The sequence below is a fragment of the Macadamia integrifolia genome, unplaced genomic scaffold (assembly GCF_013358625.1).
Source record: "Macadamia integrifolia cultivar HAES 741 unplaced genomic scaffold, SCU_Mint_v3 scaffold571, whole genome shotgun sequence".
In the NCBI taxonomy this organism is placed as follows: domain Eukaryota; kingdom Viridiplantae; phylum Streptophyta; class Magnoliopsida; order Proteales; family Proteaceae; genus Macadamia; species Macadamia integrifolia.
Genome location: NW_024870489.1, coordinates 481,883 through 504,105, shown reverse-complemented (window position 1 = coordinate 504,105; position 22,223 = coordinate 481,883). Strand labels below are relative to the sequence as shown.

At 41.9% G+C, this 22,223-nt stretch overlaps 1 protein-coding gene across 1 annotated transcript in view; it reads right to left on the bottom strand.

Annotated features, from left to right (window-relative positions):
• LOC122069291 (flavin mononucleotide hydrolase 1, chloroplatic-like) overlaps positions 1-21,195 on the bottom strand; it is a 31,104-nt gene extending 9,909 nt beyond the window's left edge. Inside the window, exons 1-3 of the mRNA XM_042633283.1 lie at positions 21,048-21,195; positions 20,582-20,652; positions 2,295-2,382 (exon numbers count right to left, since the gene is read on the bottom strand). Of these exons, the coding sequence (XP_042489217.1) occupies positions 2,295-2,382; positions 20,582-20,652; positions 21,048-21,193 (305 nt within the window). The 5' untranslated portion in view covers positions 21,194-21,195. The remainder of the gene's footprint in view (positions 1-2,294; positions 2,383-20,581; positions 20,653-21,047) is intronic.
• Positions 21,196-22,223: the final 1,028 nt, after the last annotated feature.

Genomic DNA, 22,223 nt, shown 5'->3' with positions numbered 1-22,223 from the left:
TGCATCCCATCTTGAGCGGTCAGCACTTTCTTCTATCTCTCAGAGAGATTGCCGTGGTGGCGGTAGAGTCCAAGGACCACCTCGTGGAGATGACAGAGATAGGCTCTAATGAAATCATTGTGGGAATCTAGGCTCACTAAAGAGAGGTATTGAGTACTTCATGTCCACCCTCTCTAGATGTTTCTATGATTTATCCAAGCTCTTCTCAAAGAGTTTTCAAACTTCTCACATAGTGTTCTCTTCCTTGGAACCCTTTGTAACCTAGGGTTCCAAAGAGAGGAAACGGGAACAAGGAGTAGATAATACAACTTTCAAACCTAAACCTAAAGCTCTGATACCAAGTTGAAATATAAAGGTTGTAAGAGAACAAGCGTGTAAGCGAGGAAGAGAAGAGAAGAAGCAGTAGAATCATGTGTGAGAATGATTTCTCTCACACATATATTGCTTCACTAATATATTGTGAGGAATTACATGCACCTCTCTAGGGAGGTAAAAGGGAGAAAGAAGAAGCACAATTTAAGTTAACAAGTAAAAGAACTAGTTCCCAAACTACCCTTAGCACCAAACTTTAGTAGATGGATAATGGTGGTAGGCATGACATGAGGAATGGGCCCTGCACGAATATTCTGGAGCAGCAAAGGAAAAGTGGGGGAACGGAAAGCTGAATCTCACTTGTGGAAGTCGCAAGCCTCAAAGGGGGGAGATTCTAGGTAAGTTGAGTCCCGAAAAAGTAGGGGAGATGACTGGCTGATAGGTAGAGATGTAACAGGAATTATCAGTGTCAGTGTCAAGACAGGAAAACTGGTTGGAACCAGCAGACAAAGGGGAGGGGTAGCCCAGTGGATGGAAAGGGTGACCAAGGGGTGACCCCCAAGCTGGTTTCTCACGAACTCTAAAGGGTTTCCTTTTTCAGCTATGCCTTCAGCCTTGATTGAGAGAGCGGGGGTTAGTCCCAGGGGTTGGGAAAGGGAGATGAACCTGATGGGGAGGGGGATAAAGGGAGGAGATGTGATTCCTGGAGCTAACGAGAGTGGGATTAGAGGAGGATGCTAGGCCAGAGGTAGATGGAGGCTTGGAGGGCTCAAAAGGCGTTGCTCAATGGTCAACAATTGTAGCAGTAGGAGGGGGAGTAGCTGCGATGCTGGTACCTGACTTGCGAAGATGGTGGAAGTTGTAGTGTGGCCTGCACGATGAGCAAAGAGGGGGAAGCCAGTCGTAACCCACTACCTGATTGAAGAAAAATCCTTCATTGTTCGAGACAGAGGATCCGAGGCAGAGATTTCCACACAAATATGAAAGCCAAGCAATCCATTGTCTTAGTTCTTACCTCAGAATAAGGGGCTTGCCCACCACTGACCTTACTATGCTGAGGTCTTCACACCAAAAGTGCAAAGGAAGACCTGGAAAAGTGATCCAGATTGGGATAGAGTTGAGGTTGGTTCAGAGAAGCTGCAAATGACGATCCCATTATAGAAGAAGAATGGGCTTCTGGCCAACATACCAAGGTTCACCTTTGAGGGTGCGAAGCTTGTCTTCATCAGAGATGAATTAGAGAATGAAAAAGCCATTATCTAGCAGGTAACTGTCCATTGTCCCACCTAATTTCCTTTTCTTGGAGAGGGAGAGCTTAACAATGTTAAAGGGCGGGCGACTATGAAATGGCCAACCAAGGAGTTGAGCCATTTCAAGGCTTCAGAAACTAAAAGATTGTAGGGGCAGAGGGCAATCTAGGAGTTGCCCACAATGGTGAGAGGGACAAATTGGAAAGGGAGGCCTTCTCACTCAGAGGAGAAGGGGACCAACCAAAGAGTGAAGACCATGACATGCTAGCAGTAGGAGGCATGGGATTGGAGGGGACAGAGTGTGGGGAAGATGTGGGAGAAATGGAGGGATTGGGTGGTGGTGGCACCACCCCAGAGCTTCCAGCCATGGCAGCTGGAAGGAGGGAGGGGGGTCATTCGCTCACGGGGAGGCACTCAAAACATAACAGGTTAACTCTCACAGATCCAATGATCCTAAGTTCAGACCCAATGTTTCCTCCTGTGGACCATCTCACCTTATTTATTGAAAGCCTAAAGGTGGGGATCAAAAAGTGAAGGTTTTTGTTGCTTTGGAAACAATTGACTGCAGAAAGAGGTAGAAATACAAAAGTAGCTGGTTCAGGAGAAAAACTATATCCTGTGAACATAATATGACTCAACTCAACTACGTCTTATCCCAACTAATATTGTGAACATAATAATCCAGAAAATATTCTTGTTAATTGATCCAAGCCGAAAGAAAAAATAATTAACCGGTCATCGATGAAAACACAGCTTGCTGGCTCCACTTCCAGATGCCTCAGAGCCTCCCAGTAAAAATCAGCTGCAGGCTTCCTTTTTCCTGCATAATGCAGTGGATGCATTATTCTTATAGAACAGGCCACAAGTCAATCAACAGTCAATAGAGAAATCTGACATTGACACTAATATTTCTAATTGGAAGATGTTCTATTAATTCCATTAGAATAATAACTAAAAACCCGAGTTCATTCACAAATTTCACAAGAAAATAAGGTAAAATCAACACCTTAAATTAGATGTTCTCTCTCTTTATCTGAGACGAGATTTCTGCTGATGGATCTGTGATCTCAGGATCAAATCATTGGCCAACAACTCACCAAGTACTTCCAAAATGAAATCATTGTGATTATATTAAGAGAAATGATTTGCAAAAATAAGAAAGAAGCAGTGGACATGTGCAGCCTGTTAGAATATGTGTATTAGGGGTACATTAGGAACTGTTTTATGTTAAGTTGTCTTTATATGTAATTTCTCTTATTTCCCTTATTTCTCTTTCACCTCCCCAAGGGAGGAATATGTAATTCCCTAAATCAATATTTGAATCTAATTTGGGTGAGATGAGCAAGTGCTCATTCCCATTTTTGGCTCCCACCATATCTGCTCTCTCTCCTCTTCTCTCCTTCTTCTTCCTTCCTCTCTTCCATCTTCTTCCCTCATCTCTAGCCTTGGTACTTCTTATTTCTAACTTGGTATCAGATCATGGTAAAGGTTTGAGAATCGACTCATCTTCCTTGCTCCATTCTTTAAGTCTCTCTTGGAACCCTAAAAGAAAAAGGGGTCCATTAGAGGCTATACTATGTAAGAAAGTATACAAGGAGGTATAATGGAGTTGTAGAAACAAGTTGAAGTCACTTACAAGGAGTTTTGAAGGCTACAAACACTGATTGGAGCTCACATGGAGAGGAGAAGCTCACAATAGCATTACCGCCATGCCCTATTTCGATTCTTTTTTTCTCTCTACTCCATATCGGGTTGAGAGTGTGGTATGGCTTAAAAGAATCGTCCAGGGGTCTAGATTTGACTCCCCAAGCCTTGCTTGCTGATTTGGTGTGCTGTTGGAGCACTACCCCCTTCGCCATTTGCTGCCAGGTATCGTCTGTCTCTGTTTTTTTTGGAATATATGGTCTGAAATGGCTGGTAGAGTATGTGTTGGTTATATTTGCTAGATGATTTCTCTCCGGTGATGCTTGTGTGTGGTTATTGGATGAAGCTCCATAGTTTGAAGTGGATTTTATTAGCTTTCCATCAAGTTTCTATGGTTTACTAGCTTTCTTTTCTTTTCCGGGTTCCAAGAAGAAGGTTTTTGGGTGTTCCCCCTTGCTTTGGATTTCCCCTTGGAGTGATATCCTTACATTAAGTCTGATCTCTCGGAACATTTAGAAGCTACATCGGGTGGGTCGAGCAGTACCAACCCCAGTTCGATTGTCTTTGACAATCCTAACACCCAGATTTCTCTTGTGAAGTTGGATAGTACCAACTACTTGGATTGGTCACATTCTGTGAAGCTATCCCTGCGGAGTAGAGGGAAGCTCGGATATATTACTAAGGCTATCAAGGCTCCTACTGTCGCAGACCCCGAGTACCAGAAATGGGAAACTGTAAACTCCACTGTCATGACTTGGCTACTTTTCTCTATAAAACCTGAGATAGGTAGGAGATTTATAAGGAAGGAAACTGCCAAGGATATTTGGGATAGTGTCTCTAGGACCTATGACAGGGTAGGTGACTCTGTGAAGGTCTACCAGCTTCTTCAGCAGGCACTCTCCATGAAGCAGGGGACTAAGTTCATTTCTGACTACTATAACACTGTAATAGGCCTTTGGGAGGAGTATGACCATTATCGAGATCTTCATTTGACCAATCCTGATGATGAAGCCAAGGTCTATAGATCTATTGAGAAAGAGCGTGTTCTGATACTTCTAGGTGGGCTAAATTCATAATATGAGCAGATCCGGATACAGATTTTGGCACTTGATGAGGTGTGTAGCTACCTCCTGAGTGAGGAAACCAGGAGAGGTGCCATGGATTCTGCACCTTCACTTGAGCACTCTGCTCTTTCCTCCACTACTCACAGAGACTGGCGTGGAGGTGGCCGAGGTCAAGGGACCTCCCGTGGAGATGACAGGGTTAGATGACAGTGTGATCATTGTGAGAAACCTGGCCACACTCGAGAGGTGCTGGGTCCTTCATGGCCGTCCTAGTACACGTGGTGGATCTTCTGGCACACGTGGTGGTCGCAGAGGAGGGGCTATAGCCCATGCTACTATGACAAAGACTGATACTAGAGGCCCTGCACAGACAGATACTAGCTCCATCTCTAGGGATGATATTGCAGTGCTTCGCTGGTTCATGTCTCAGCTTGATAACCCATCTACGTCACAGAATGCCTCAGCTTCTGCTATGCATGTCACCACCACAGCACCTTCCACAGCTCCGTCGTGGGTCATTGACTTTGGTGCCACTGACCACATGACTGGTACGTCCCATTACTATGACTCCTACTCCATTTGTTCTGATAAGGATAAAATCCGGGTAGCTGATGGTACCTTCTCCTCTATCTCTGGTAAAGGCAGTATTCCTATTAGCGCTTCCATTTCACTTGCTTCTGTCCTTTATGTTCCTAACCTTACCTTAAATCTATTGCCTGTGAGCACTTTAACTAAAACCTTAAATTGTTGTATCACTTTTTTTCTCTCATTGTCTCTTTCAAGATTTGGTGACGAAGAGGACTATTGGCAGTGGACGTGAGGAGGGCGGCATATATTGTCTTGAGCCGCAGTTACCTTTTTTTACTACACCACAGTCCTATACATGTGACAGTAGTGATGCTAGTTCTATACTCTGTGATGCTTTGGCATCAGCGTTTGGGACATCAATCTTTTGTTGTTATGAGGAAACAGTTACCTCATTTGTTTACATCTTTTTCTTCTACTCATGTATTTCATTGTGAACCATGTATTTTTACTAAACATTGTTGTTCATCTTATCCCTATCATGGTAATAGATCTGTTGTTCCTTTTCATATTGTGCATACTAATGTTTTGGGACTTGTCCGACTACCTCACTGTTTGGCCATCGCTATTTTGTTTCTTTTGTGGATGACTTTTCTCGTTGTACTTGGACCGTTCTTATGAAGCATAAGAGTGATGTTTATGATGCTTTCAAAAACTCCTATCAAATGGTCCATACCTAGTTTGAAACTAGGATCAAAATTGTCCAGTCTAATGGGGAGTACATGTATGGTTGTTTACAAGACTTTTTTACTGATAATGGTATTATCCACCAGCTTTCTTGTGTTGATACACCCCAACAGAATGGGGTAGCTGAAAGGAAAAATCGCCATTGTTAGAAGTTGGTAGAAGTCTTTTATTTGGTATGCATGTTCCTAAAACTTTTTGGTCTGAAACCGTTCTTGCTGCGGCTTTCCTCATCAATGCATGCCTACAAAATTCTTAGGTCTTAAAACCAAATTGCACTCTTATCTCCTCAGTATTCTGCTTTCCCTCTTCCTCCCAAGGTATTTGGTTGTGTTTGTTATGTGCATGTTAACAAATCCTCCCACACCAAACTGGAACCCAAGGCTCAAAAATGCCTCTTCCTTGGGTATTCTTCCACCACCAAAGGTTAAAAGTGTTATCACCCTCCATCTCGCAGGTGATTTCTTTCCAAAGATGTCACCTTTCTTGAGTCTGCCCCTTACTTTGCATCTCATCAGCATCCTCTTTAAGAGGAGAATGGAAATGAAAGTGAAAATTCTGCTGATGCCATTCCATTTCTTACCCCATTGCCTCTTATTCCTTTTTCCTTTGATATTTGTAAACATAAGGAGGTGGATGATATTCCTACTATGGATGAACCTTGTACAGAGAAGGCCCCTTATATTGTGCACACAAGAAGGACAAAGAAGACCTGCCAAGAGTCCTCTCTGGATCCACATCTTGAGCTTCCCCTTCCTCAGTCAGGTAACATCTCCTCCCCTCATTTGGAGTTGGATCTCCCTATTGCTGTTAGTAAAGGCAAGAGAGCCTGTACTAATCCTATAGCCCAGTTTGTTTCTTATGATGCTTTCTCTCCTACAGGTGTTGCTTTTACAGCTGCTCTTTCTTCTGCTTCTATCCACAAAACTGTTACTGAGGCTATATCAGACCCTAAGTGGAAACAAGCCATATCAGAGGAAATGATGACACTTGAGAAGAACTATACCTAGAAACTAGTTGACCTTCCCAGGGTGAGAATTCCTGTTGGATGCAGATGGGTCTATACAATCAAGTACTGATCAGATGGTGCTATTGAGAGGTACAAGGCAAGATTGGTGGCCAAAAGGGTACAGTCAAGTGTATGGCATTGATTACCAGGAGACCTTTGCTCTATGGCCAAACATAACTCAATAAGGGTTCTTTTGTCTGTGGCAGCAAATAGAGATTGGCCCTTGTATCAGTTGGATGTGAAGAATGCCTTCCTCCATGGCAACTTAGAGGAGGAAGTGTATATGCAGCCCCCTCCTAGCTTTCCGGGAGCCGATGGGAAGGTGTGTTTCCTCAAGAAGGCACTTTATGATCTGAAGCAGTCACCAAAGGCTTAGTTTGAGAGGTTCAGACAAGTTATTCTAAAAAATGGATACTCCCAGAGTCAAGCTGTAATACCCTACTTCTTAAACCCGATCTGATTACACGGTTGACCAGGTTTAACTATGCAGGACCCGAACCGGAGAGAGTTAGAGTGGGCTCCTTATGGACTATGATGGCCAGGGTGACCTTAAACACCGGCTGGCCCGACAAGTCCGAGCCAGTGCCAGAGGAGACGGGAGTACCCAAGCCGTGTACATGCACCTATCATAAGGCCATGTACGGATAAAGTAGGTATTGTAGCCGTATATTAAGGTGTATACGTATATTACATCGTATGCCAGGGGTGGAGTTCACGCCGAGGCCCGAACTCTGTCAAAATTCCAAGTGTTGGCCCTCAGGTGGGCGGACAGGTGAGCGGACAGGTGGGCGCACCCACCCACCTGAGTGACCCATCCATGTGAACTATTCAGTTATTTAGGAAGTATATATATATAGCATTTATGATTTTCTTTTCTTTTCATTTATGACACTCGTACGTTGGTGAGGATAGTAAAGAGGAGAGAGAAAAGAAAGGGGAGAAGAAGGGAAGAGAAGGAAAAGGAAGAAGAGAAGGATTTCAGCGGCGTCGAAGCTTGATCTTCCCATTCCAGCGCCGGAAGAGTGATCTTCAACACTAGATCTACATTTAGAGGTAAGCAAAGTGGGGTTCCTTAAACATTCACCATACCCAAGCATAAACCCTTGATTCGAGTAGGGTTTCTTGAGATCTTGTAAATCCCCTTTGAAATGATGAATCTAAGGTTTAATAGATGATTTATGTGTTGATCTTGAAGGATTTGAAGAGGTATTGACAAGGTTGGAGAAGCATTGTGGGTTTGAGGCGATTTTGAGGGTTTGAAGGTGTTCTTGAGCAAAGGAGGTAAGATGGTTTCCAATCACTTGAATCTAACCTAGATCTAGGTTAGAACCATCCTATAAGACATTGAAAGTGTGAAGAATGGGTTGGAAAAAGCCCCATTTGAATCCCCAAAGAATGGAGGAAGTTGGGAAGAAACAACAGTTTTCCCGCCAAGACCGGTGGGCCATCTGGCCCGCCTGTGAGCACCCGCCTGAGAGGGCAGGGCCTTCGGGCACAACTGGCGGGGCAGACCGGCGGGCTAACCGGCGGGCCACCCTGCCCGCCGGTCTTAGCAGACCCCCTGGCCCAACCGACGGGCCAGACCGGCTGGCCACCCTGCCTGCCGGTCCAAACCGGTGGGCCAGACCGGTGGGCCAGACAGCCCACCTGTCTGACCCACCTGAGAGGCCCCGAATGTGATTCTTACGTCCGTTTAGACCCAAATCGGACGTGCGACCTTCTTTTAACGTTCTAAACATGATTTTGTCATCGGATCTCGTTAATTTGATTCCAAAAATGAAGTACTAACCCCGCTCAATCATGTTAGGTTCACCAAATCCTACGTTCTCGCACCGGATCTCACCCGTACCGAACGGGAATCCTTGAACACTACAGGTAAGTGGGGAGAGGACGTTTGGCCTTGTTTCAAGGCATTGTTTGGCATTCATTAAATTGTATCTAGTCTAGTCATGCCATCATGAATATGCTATGTAGATTAGTCATCCTCACATTGTTATGCATGCGTGTTATGTACTTTCTAAATGCCAAATAATGAGATGTTTATGTGATGAATGTTGACATCATTGTGTATAATGCATTGATAGACTAGATGCCGTAGTCGGCTTGGACACGAGTGCATTGGTAGCCCGTGGTATGGGACGCGGTGGCACTATGCAATCGTACTATTGTCATATAGGAGCATACGGTTTAGGATTTTCACCGTCCCGTGCTACGACCCTTCCCAACAGGGGTTAAGGTGTTGGGTTACCATTTGGGGGGAAGCAGTGGTCGCGGTTGTCGGGTCACTATGGCGGTTAAACATAACGTCCGGCGGGTCATTAGGACAGTCGGCAACCCTGCTGGTATATTCAAGAGGGCCAATCGTACTGCTTTTAAATTGCTGGAGTCAGCACCTTTAATTTCTGTCATTTACATTTCTGTTGAGAGCCAGTGGTCAGCATGTTTTTACTTTTCCGAGTACTCACGGTGGGCCTTCTCCGACAGCCCTATGGGCGTATCGCGGGATGGAGTTCGCGGCTCGTACCCGGAGTATACGCGCACTGTGGCAGTAGTAGCACTAAACCAAAGACTTAGTAATGTTGCTTAGGTGGATGTGATTTAAAATGTATTGCATGGCATGTAGTGCATATGATTGTGTTTTGATGTGTGGACTACTGTGTGGTCCATCTTACCACTTACTGAGCTAGTGAGCTCATCCCACGGGTACCCCCCTTTTTAGATGATTTTGCAGGTCATACATCTGAGGAGCACGGGGTGGGTCCCACAGTCGAGTTCCTTGAAGAAGACTGGTGGGCCCCTGAGGAGTTAGAGCACGGCACTGACTGCTCGTGCGAGAGTTGTGCTGCAGGACCGCAGTTCTGAGGCCGAGCTGAACTCCACTTTTGAGGCCGAGCTGAGCTCTACCATGTGATGCCGAGCTGGGCTCAACCCCTGATGCCGAGCTGAGCTCTAGCCTTTGATACCGAACTGATCTGTGTACTCTGATTATTTTGATGGTTTCCTTTGTGTACTTGATATGTGAATTGTACTTTTATTGTGTAAATATCATGCCTTCGGGCCCACATGTATATAACTATTGTATCACAATTCGGGTATCAAGTATTATGGGATCATTCATAGGTAAAACTTAGTCTTCCACTGATCTGATAAGTTTTATTAGTTGTGTATGCTGTGGTGGGACACAGTATCAGATGATCCTGGCAGGTTTGGGTTAACCGGTGTTAACCCGGTCACTGGCCCGGTTCAGTGAGAACGGGGTGTGACACAAGCAGATCACATATTATTTACCCGGAGAGGTAATGGCACCATCACAACACTGATTGTGTATGTTGATGATATTATGGTGACTAGAGATGATAATAAGGAGATAACTAAGCCGCAAGCTATCTGGCTAAACAGTTTGAGATCAATGATCTAGGACACTTGAAATATTTATTGGGTATTGAAGTGTCAAGATCTAAGAAGGGAATCAATGTATGCTAGAGACAATTTGTTCTAGATCTGTTGAAGGAAACAGGAATGCTGGGATGTAAACCAGCAAGTTCTCCTATTGAGTAGAATCATAAGCTAAGAAAGGAATGTGGCCCTTCTTTTGTTGATGTAGGAAAATACCAGAGGCTAGTGGGGAAGCTAATTTATCTGTCTCTAACTCACCCAGGCATTTCTTATGTAGTGGCAGTTGTGAACCAGTTTATGCATGTACCCAAGAGTGGGCACTTGGATGATGTGTACCGTATCCTCAAATACTTGAAGTCCTTTCCAGGGAAAGGGATTTTGTATGTGAAGCACAATCACTTGAGGATTGAAGGTTATTCCGATGCTAATTGGGCTAGATCCATTTCTAATAGGAGATCTACATATGGTTATTGCACATTTGTGAGTGATAACTTAGTTACATGGAGAAGTAAGAAACAACCGGTTGTAGCTAGATCCAGTACAGAGGCTGAGTACAAAGCAATGGCTCATGCTATTTGTGAGCTCACTTGGCAATGTCGGTTGGTTCTCGAGTTGGGGTATGACACTGAAGGACCTATGAGACTCTACTGTGACAACAAAGCAGCAATCAGCATTGCTCACAACCCAGTACAATATGATAGAGCAAAGCACACTGAAGTAGACCAGCATTTCATCAAGGAGAAGATTGATTCCAGTAAGATTTGCACACCCTTTGTGAGGACAGGTGATCAATTGGCAGATATCTTCACCAAAGGGCTCATTCCTCACCAGTTCAGTACCCTCTTACACAAGCTGGGAATGCATGACATTTATTCTCTAACTTAAGGGGGAGTGTTAGAATATGTGTATTAGGGGTACATTAGGAACTTTTTATGTTAAGTTGTCTTTATATATAATTTCTCTTATTTCCCTTATTTCTGTTTCACCTCCTTAAGGGAGGAATGTGTAATTCCCTAAATTAATATTTGAATCTAATTTGAGTGAGATGAGCAAGTGCTCATTCACGTTTTTGGCTCCCACCGTATCTCCTGTTTCTCTCATCTTCTCTCCTTCTTCTTCCTTCCTCTCTTCCATCTTCTTCCCTCTTCTCTAACCTTGGTACTTCATATTTCTAACTCAACCTTGCTAAAAGAAAAATCTATTACTCTCTGTTTTACCTTTCATGTGGTCCTAACCATATGAACCAGTCATCAGGTTACTAAGTTTTGCCTCTATCCTAGTCTCTAGTACTGCCCTTGTCTGAGTTGCATCTTAGATCGAAGCAGGCATAGATTCCTGGACCATTGTAGAGTTTGAAAAAGTAGAGTATTGGGGAAATACAAAACCCCATACTAGGGGTGTCAATGGGCCGGGCCAGCCCAACCCTAAGGTCTCTTAACTCAACCCAAGTCCAACCCAGCCCAGGGCCAATGTAGCACCCTATATTTTGAAGCAATTGTTCCCCAGTGTCAGGACCTAACTGGCACATGGGAAATAGGTTGTTATCTTATGGATCACACATGTACAGCAATAGAAGGGAGAAATTGACAGATTTAATAGTCAAGTAGAAGGGGTAAAATAGTCAAAATTTATGGGAATGGCCCCACACATGTCAGGTAATGTAAGATAGATGATTAGTCTGCTGGAAGGCTAAAAATAATGCAACCAACCAACCAATTTGGCTGGCAAAATACTGAAAAATTAGGTTTTCTTTGTGGGGCCCACTTCTCTACAGCATTGCTCCTTGCACTCCCACCATGTGTAAGGGTCTATTTGAGCATTTTAACCCACCACTTACCTTAGTGGGCAGTGGAGCCTACATGGGGTCATGAGATGTTAAAGTTTAAGATTAATTTAAATCAAATTATAGGGTCCAGCCAAACACCCCTAAGGTCTCATTTGGGCTCGCCTATAAATATTTTCTATCAGCCCTAATGCCTCATTTGTGTCATACGGTTACTGTTAGCAACAAAGAAAAGAGGAAGGAAAAGAGAAGAGGAAGAAAGGAGGAGAGAAGGGAAGAAGAAAGAAAGGAAGAGGGCTTCTGCATCTAGGGTTGCTATTGAACAGTTCAGCCAACAGGTATGAACTTCTGCTATTTACAATTGCAAAATTTAAACTGGTTCATCTGAATTCATAATTAGGATTAGGGATTTCAATCCAATAAGGACTGTAATCAGATTCTTGTGCTCTAATCAGCTTCTCAGTAGAAGAATCCCCAAAATTTAACAAGGTTCTGAGACCCAATTGGCTTGAAATCATCTCTATAAACCCTAGAACAGAGGGCTTTCAGCAATCGGGGTCAATTCCTGCAAATTGATGAGGGAACTAAGCTGATTGTAGCTTGAATTCTGCAGTAGAACAAAATCAGAATTTAAATTGGATTAAAGTTGGATTTTTGAAGGTGTTGATCGGAAATTCTTTTCAGAAAAATCAAGTATGAAGCTCAATTGGAGACAACATAGAACTTTGGTGACTGTAACCTGATCATTACAGTTCTAATTTGGTATTTAAGAGGGGAAAATGATTCAATTGTGCTAAAACACCTAAATTCCCATCTAAATCCTAGAATTTCTGAAATTGGAATGTGTAGATACCCAGGTTAGCTAATCTACTCTCAGAGGTGGGTTAGCTAATCAGAGTATGCATGCTCATGTGTATGTGATGTAAACCATGTTTTGGATTTATTTTGTATAAAAATATATATAATGCACATGTGGCATGATTTTACCGACTTTGATATAATCAAGATTTTGTGGATGCGTAAAATGATAGTCGTGTGGTGATGGTTGTAACATTGAGGGTTTGAGGCACGGTGTGGCCGAGGTTCTTTCTGATACCATGGGCTTAGAGGTTAGTCTTATAGCTATGGCCACAAATGTGTCTATGTATGCTATGGATGTTATGAATGCATATAGATGCATATGGTTAGGATCACATCCCAATGCTATAACCCCTTACCAATAGGGGTAAGGTATTGGCTAATCCCACTCGGTGCTAGGTCATAGAGGACTACTATGCCTGGATACGATGTAGTATATCCTAAGAGGGCACAGAATGGTACGACGTATTGTAAGCATGACTATCGGACAGCATGGGGGACTGAGGTTCTTTCCGGGACCATGGTTGTCAGGGGTTAATGTTTAGGGGTTAGCTGAGGGACCAAGGTTCTTTCTGGGACTGGATGACTCATGCTTGCTACTAACTTGTATCTCTGAGGCCCGACGTACTGGGAAAGGGATGCCACCTACGTTACATATAGCACTTATACTCACATATTGAGACTTAGTAACTATAATGGATATTTATAAATAAAATGGATCATGTGGCTGTGCATATGTGGATATTACTGTGAGTGTGTTGGCATCATGATGTTGTGTGTGATTGCATGCTCACCCCTCGTGGATTTATGTTTTTAGATGGTGGAACCTGAGCTCGAGAGGATTGAGACTCGGCAATGGTTGTGAGGTTGTATCAATGAGAAAAGTGGTGGAGGATTGGGATTTCCTTTGCTTTAAGGTTTAATTATTATGCTTGTAAGATATGATTATATTATGGTAATTGTGAGGTATAATTCAATTGTCTATAATTATTATTTATCATTTAGATTTAATCATCATGAGTAATGTAAAATATAAATTTTTCCTTATATGCGTACTTTGATTTGGTAGAAGATTTTGTACTTATGTAAGTTCATCTCTACATTAGATCCTGGTGGTTCAGGCTGACTGGTACGGTAAGGCATCCAGTGCCGCATACCTTGGCCTAATGTGAGGCAGGGTGTGTCACCCAACCCTGTCGAGTTTAGCCCAACCCAACCCAGCTCTGATGGACCCTGATTGGGCTAGGTTTAACCTTATCTAGTCCAACCCAATACTATTTATCACTCGGTTGCTTGATCTTGATGCATTGCAGAGGCCAAAGACCAAAGTTTTTGTATATGTGTAGATTGTGGAAAACAAAAGACTTTTTTCTATAATTACCCATTAATAATTATTAGCATATTTGTATGATTATATACTTAATACACATGGTTGGGTTGGATTGGGTTGGGTTGAGACCTCAACCTAGGCCCAACCCAACCTTGCCTTAGGCCTGAAAATCTCAACCCTAACCCACCCTATGGGCTGAAATCTCAGCCTAAGCTCTCACATATTATCTATTCCTTTACCAATGACTTACCAGGACGATAAATTTATCTGGGCTGCCATATCTAATGGATAATTCACTGGTACATCAAAATGTTGACTAGCTTTTCAAGATTCTTACTCTCAATTTGGATGCAGGTGGATGCTAAAGTCGAAAATTGGACAACTACCTACAACTCCGAAAGTTTAGATTTTTCTTTTGGAGATGGTTCATGAATGTATTCCAACATCAGATCTACTTAAATGGTGGGGTTTTAACATTCCCACTCATTGCCACTTTTGTAACTTTCTGATGCAAAGTGTCAAATCATCTTTTTAAGAACTGCTACATGGCTCAAAAATTAGGGCTGGTTTGGGTTGACAAGGCATTTTTGACAACCTACCCTATACAGGTCTTCCTCTGTGGAAGTAGGCACTCTGGCCAAACCACGTATATCTGGTGATATTGCCTCACATTTATTTTCAACATATATTTGAAATGTGTATTGTGTAGCGTGGTGGGACATTGTCTGATAGAGCCAGCCACATTGTGGTGTGAGTTATTTGCGTGATTGGTAATTATGGAATTGCCCTAGCCAATTTGGAATTTGGAAAGTGGGAGTTCTATTATTGGGTTGTCAGTTGGAAATTGCAAGGAATTTTTTTGGAACCACTGATTCACCCCCTCTCAGTGTCAACCTGAGAATATCAAACAGTCTAAGGTTTGAGTTGCCTTCAAGGCAGCAACCTTTGACCCAAATCTCAAAGTCAATCGATGAAGGGCAAGGGTTTAGCAAGCTTCCTTTCAATGTTTGGTATTACCGCCCAGTAGAGGAGGATAATAGTAACCAATAACCGTGAACAGAAAAATAGGGGAAGAAGAAGAAGGGGGAGAGGAAAACACACACATCAAGCCCACAAGCTTTCACAAACAACTACTCAATTCATTTTTCAATCTCAGAAACCTACTCAATAATGTCCATTGGTTACATATAAATAAGAGAAAACATCATCTCAAAAATAGAAACTTGTTCCACTAAGAAATAAATTAAAATACTACTTCTTCGTATTTACTTCTAAAACAAAGAGAATTAAACAATAATAATAATAATAAGGGGACAAACTCTCCCATGGAACCTACTAACCCTTGCCAAACCATAAATCGATTTGGGTTGGTTACATCTTAGCTTAGGCCTCCAAATAGGGTCGGTTTGGTCCAGCCAAGCCAACGAATCTACATCATCTCGCCTCCTCTGAAAAGAACTCAACTCCGGTGAGTATGGATGAGGTCCAAGAATGCCGCCAGAGTCAATACGCCTCAGGAGAAAGGTACCAACTGTCCTCTTCAGTTTGAGAGAAGTAAGATCCTTTGTTAGAAGAAATTTCATCTCAAGTCTGCCATGCTTTAAGGAGTATGTATTCTCATAACCACAGTGCATGGCTTTCTTGTCAAACAACAATGAGTGCCCCAAAAGAATGTGGCAGACTTTCAGAGGGAGAACATCACGTTACATCAGATGAATCAGTCTGCCGATGGAATATGTGAGCAAACAGTTTTAATTAATTTTTAGATTATTGTTATTCACCCACACAACCTTGTAGGGATTCGAATGAGGCTACATCTTCCAACCCAACTTGCGAACATCTCCAGCGAAGATGTTGGTGTAACATCATATTACACAAGGTAACATTACATCGCACCCTAGTCTGAAAGATACTATTACAACACCAATCGTCCTCCTCGGAAACCTTCTATACTCTCAAAAGAAAATAGATAACATAGAACAGTTGACGCTGGCCATCACTATGACCATCATTAATCTCACTAGGCATCACACTCATCCTCCACATTCATCGTACCTGTTTTCTGTTACACTTCTTGTGTATAGGGTATAAAATTATCTTGTCGATGTACGCTAACAACTGATTAGGACAATGAGTAGCCTGATGTCCATATCACTTGCACGTGAAGCACTGAATAGTCTCCTTCGGAAATACCGAGTTCCTATCATAACTACATCGATGTGGGGGAGTAAGGTCTTTCTGAACCACCTCGAGGAGGGGAATATGGATGAACCGGTCGAGTAGGTGCTGTTGAAGAACCACTGTCCTGTGGTTTATTAACCAAAACCGATTTCTCTTTAGGAGAAGATTGTTGTGGGTGTTAGTTGTCTCCTCCTACATTTGTGTCGGGAAAAGTCCTCTGAGTTTGAGGCCTCTTTAGACTTTTCTCAAATTGATAGGCCACCAAAAATGCTTCCTCCATGGTAGACAATCTATTGGCGGCCAATGGGGCACTTTTTTGAATGCAACCCATTGTGGAATTGTGCGACCAAGACTTCTTTGCCCCACTCAAATTCAGATCGAGTGGCTTAGTAGAATCAATCCACATACTTCTCTACTGACATATTATCTTTTCTCAACTGGACAAATTTGAGGTGGACACACTGCTTGTAATCAGTTGGTTGGAATCTTTGGTCCATTGCACCTCGCATCTCAGCCCATGTAGTAACTTTCCCTAGATCTCAAGTATAATTTTGCTACTAGTGTTTCATCCATCAAGCCCGAGTTGTGCACTTCAATTTCCCCTCTACAAATATAAACTTCAATTTCCAAATGGTGAACCCAGTCAAGGAATTGCTCTGGTCTGTGGTCCCCATAAAAATCAAGGACGTCCAATCTCGCTGCCTTGTCTACTCCGTCATCATATTTTCCAGCCCCATAAGGTGGTAGTGGTGGTGGTTGGTGGAGGGGGAACTTGTGGCAATGGGTGTGGGGTAACATGTAGCAAGCCTTATGGGACGAAGTTGGATGAATCCTAAGATAGCATGGGACTCTTTCCTTTCTCAAAAGTTGTCAACTTGTCAATGGACACATGCAAAGAAGCCATCATAGTCTGCAGAGAAGTGACATTGAATGTGTTAACACTTCCCTCCAAAGCAGTCACTTGTTTAATGAGATTGGCAATAATTGTATCAATTTCCTCTTTATTTAAACCAAACCAATCAATTAAAGATGATCGATGTTACTCCCCATAATTGTAGGAATTTTTGGCTCTGATACCAAGTTGATGCGGAACCGGGGTTCAAAAAACCCTATTCGGTTCGCTTATGGGCCCACACGAATAAGAGGACTCAATATTCAAGATGTAGTGGCAATTTGGTAAATATTCCAATGTTCACAAGGGCTTAGTTTCACAATAAACACTCAAATAATGAATACAAGGCAGTCTTGAAACTGAAGCTATAAGGAGAGAGGTAGAATTGTAAATAACCAGATTAGTTATGAGCTACTTGGGGGACGGCACCTAAAGGGAATTACTAATTATTTGGTGGGGATATACTAGGAAGCAAAATAGGAGTATGGGGTACGAGAGAATTAAAAGTAAAGAGAAGGGTATAATAGGAAATCAGATAAAAAAAAGGAATAAAACAGAAAGCTCACGATTGGGGTTGTCTTCAACACTGGATCAAAACAGGGTGGAAGAACAGGGTCTCTGTTTGGCCTGAAATTTCAGGTGAAGGTTCTTAGAATGAAGCACTATCAAGCCCACAAGATAGACACTTGGATCTGCAGGCCGGAGGGCTGCAGGAAGAACCTGAAACAGAACCTGGTGGTAGAGAGGAGCTCAGTCCTGAAATCAGTCTTGTAACTCACAGTAGAGAAAGACTTTGGAGGTGATACGCTAGGGTTTGAGTCGCCTTCAAGGCAGCAACCTTCAACCCAAATCTCAAATTCAATCGGTAGAGGACAAGGATTTAGCAAGCTTCCTTTTGGTGTCTGGAATTACCGCCCAGCAGAGGTGAACAGTAACCGGTAACTGTGAACATGAAAAACAGGGGAAGGAGGGGGAAAATCGCACATGCACACCAAGCCCACAGGCTTTCACAAATAACTACTCAATTCATTATCCAATCTCAAAAACCTACTCAATATTTCTACTAAGAAATAAACTAAAATACTACTCCTACGTATCTCCTTCTAAAACAAAGAGAATCAAATAATAATAAGAAAGGAATAAAATCTACTATGGAACCTACCAACCCTTGCCAGACCAGAAAATCGGTTTGGGTTGGTTACATCTTGGCTTAGGCCTCCAAATAGGGTCAGTTCGGTCCAGCCAAGCCAAGGCATCTGCATCATACCGGACGACCTCTGAAAAAGGGCTTAGAAAATACTTGATGAGGTATGGTAGGCTGACAACTTTACACTAGCAAAACTTCATAAATAGAATCATAGAGAGTCTATGGGGGCGCTCAAGTGGTAAAGTGAACAAGGTAAGTTAACAGTTGGATGGTGAGAAACTAGCATGGACAATTGGACACAAAATAGAAAATCACAAAAACAGAAAAATAGTAAATGAAGAAAACTAATATAACTCACTAACCAGCCATCCGATGAACACAAGATTTATGTCGAATGGAGTAGGGATAGGAGAGTAACATAGTTTATTATCAGGCCAAACTGATGGTATATTCTTAAAATCTGTCCGATGAAATTTAAACTGTTTCTGTACAGCGGTAGGCAACAGCCATAAACAGTGCTGGAAAGAGCTCCACGTTGCATCAGAGTTTGAAGAGGTCAAAGGCACGTTTGTGGACGACCTTATGGATACGTCTGAAGATGTTGAAGTTAAGCATGAGGAATTCGTTATTCCCCCAAGGCCCAAAGTACTTTGATGTATGAGCATCTCATCCTTTAGACTACATCCATGTCTTCAAAGAACTGCCTGAGTTTTACTATGGACTGCAGCTTGATCTTCATCACACGAAAGGTAGTTGTTCGAATGTTCAAAACTCCGAGTTTTTTCTAAGATGGGGGCTAGTTGATGTAGATCAAAGCATGCAGAAGAAGAGGGCTACAATAAAATTCCGTGAAAAAAAAGTTTACTGTTCATGAGTTACTGTTCACAAGAACAGTCCGTGGTTACTGTTCGCGTGACAGTAGTGGGACTAAGTCTGCCTTGGACAGCAAGCTTCTCTAAGGATATCAGCTGGAGGTTCTAGAAGATTTGTTTCATATTTTTGTTTCTTTTTTTATGTTTGCTTTTTTGTAAATACTTACTTGTCTTTGCTCAAGTCCAAACACAAGCAACTAGTTTCCAGTTTTAGCAGTTACCAAAAGTCTTAGTTTCTTTTTTTCTTTAAAAAAAAAAAAAAAGGGTGTACCCGGTGCACGAGGATCCCACATATGCAAGGTCCGAGGGGGAGGTGCGAAAACCACGCAGCCTAACCCCAAGAATGTTGAGAGGCTGTTTCAACCGCATGACCACCAGGCTGCTTCCTTTTTTCTTATGTTTCTATTTTTATTTCTTTCCTTTTTGAGGCAAGCATCCTTGCATATTAATTGTAACCAACTCTTAGGAATCCCCAACAATTTTGATGAATGAAAACTTGGTTGCTAGCCATGAGTGTGAGGTGAGAGACCTCATGGGTGAGATGCCCAAGGAAATACTGAGAGACTCAACCAATCCTATCTTTTCTTACCTTCTATCTTCTTATTTTTTCCCTTTGTTTCTATTTTATTATTCCTGCAATCTCCAAAATCAGAGAAGCATTCAAGGTGCTGTTCTTTCTGCTAGAGGTTGTTACTTGGCTTTAAAACACTGACCTGTTACTACTCCATCGAGGTACCACGCGAAACTACAAGATTTTTCCTGCGGCATTAGTTGTTGGAGTTCTCCCTGTTAATATCTTCAAGTTCCAGAAGTTCAGATCCATCCATTGATTGTGGACCATCTTTCAAGGCTGTAACACCCTAATAAAGCTCTTGCTAAAGCCTGCTGGTTAGACAATATATTGATCCTTCTGTAGGGTCAGTTCTTAGTTGAACTGGTTCTACATTAATTTCTCGCTCCCCTCCACTCAGTTTCTCTGTCCTGCATCTATGGGCAAACATGGAAATATTTAAAAAGGGGTATCTCAAACATGACATTTATGAAACATGAGGTACCCCAAAAGTAACTTTCAAATATGAGGTACCCCACATGTAGTTTCCTTAAACGTTGGGTAACTCAAGTATAATTTACCCCATTTAAATATACAATCATTACATAAATAGTTTCATGCTTCCTTTGTTTAACCATTAACACGGTCAAGAGATTGAAAAGTGCAAATTATAATAATCATCTCGGTGAAATATGAAAATAAGACGCTGGATCTCATATACTTCAATTTGGACAAGGGGATCTTCTCAACATTGCCATGTATTTTAGGTTGTGCATGGCCTCAGACATATTGGTTGCCATTAATTTACAGTTGGTACATCAAAGGGTCTACTGTCATAATTTTCTATCAAAACTGGCTTAACTTAAATGGATTGCTAGCTCTTGAACATCTAAGCCTGCTTTATGAAGTAAAATTGGTAAAAACAAGCAAACAAAAGGAAGATGCAGAAAGCATTTGTTGGAATCTTTATAAAGGCAAAAGGAAAGAAAAGAGCAAAAAGCATTTAGAAATGGTACAACGATACCAGTTATGCATGAGCAGAATGTCCAAGATAAATAGGTTGAGATTTTTAACTTGTCTTCAATCATTGTGTACCTTCAAACAGAATTTCCAGAAAATTAATTAAAAGTGTCAGGCAATGAGATATAAGATCCGGATACAATCAACAAGCTTAGAAAAATTGCATTGAAATGATAAGATAACACTGATATTGTCACGTTGCCCATTTTACGTCCTTCTGTTTTTCCAATTTGTTTTGTCAGAAATATTTATAAACACCCCAGAGACATTAATATATTGCAGGCTTGATAAAAAAAAAATGGCAGAATTTTAAGTATAAAAAATGCACTTTGCCTAGGAAAAACTAAAGCATCTTAGAATAACCATGTTCATGTCCCAAGTATTGGGAGAGGAACAGTACTTTTTTGTGCCTCAGTTTCCATATACAGAGTAATTGGTGAGACTAATAAACTCAGTGACTTTCACAATACCAGATTGGATAGTTTGTAAACGCATGCATCTGATAGTTGTTTCTTTTCAAACAACTAAGCAATTCTTCAACACCATCAATATAGGAATACCCTCTTCTCATACATTCTTTAAGACCTGCAAGGAAAATAGGTAAACTCAATGCCATGTAAGCAGTAAAGGAGACAGATGTACATTAATAAAGAGACTTACCACTTATGAGGTATACCATAAGACATAAGTTTTCACCATAAAGTAGATGCAAAATCACAAATTTGTATATATTAAACAAACCTAGGAAAATCCAGCCTATATTTTTTTGGGGTGAAAATAAAATATAGGGAAAATTACGGCCCCCCATCCCCTGGACTCTATTTGAATGACATTTTTACACCCACTGCTTCAGCAATTACCCCGCCCCCTACGACTTACAGTGTTAGTCTGCTGTTAGTTTTGAAACTCAAAATACCATTTTACCCTTTAAGCAAAAGAGGATAAATCAAGGGACCATTTACCCTTTTTGTTCTTCTACCCAAAGATTTTACCCTTTTATTCTTCTTCTACCCAAACATCCCCATAACCTGCAACTCTCATCAATTTCCGGCAGGAAAAAAAAATGCAACTCTCCGGCGAAGATAAATATTACAGTACTCAATATACACGGAAGAGAAAAGTTCACTTATTAAGATTGAAAAGGAAGAGAAAGTTCAGTTATAAAATTATCAATCTTACCTCCTACTGTTCTACCCGTGCCCTAATTTCCCTCGTGGGCTGACTACAGATGAACCACAAGGGGGAGGCAGTATTAAAGACTACTGGCTAGCAGCAGTTTTCTACCATGAGGGAAGGACTAATCCCACTTGCAAGTGTTATTCATGTCAGGACAATTGGAAGGGTTACAAATCTCCAAGGAAGTCGGTGTAAGTCTTCTACCATTAAGGGGAGTTTTTTTTTTTTTTTTTTTGTGAATAAATAATTCTTACAAGAGAAGTATATACCGGGGGAATTTTTTTTTTTTTGGCGGGGGGGGTGGGGGGGAACGCTTAAGCCAACAAGGAGAAGCCAACCCCGGGGGAAACAAAATTAGAACAAAAACAATACATCGAAGTCCAAGGGGACAACAACAAAAAGGGAGGGATTATATAGCCATCAAGAGGAGGGGATGAGATCGACCTGCAGGTTCCATGAAGTTAAAATGT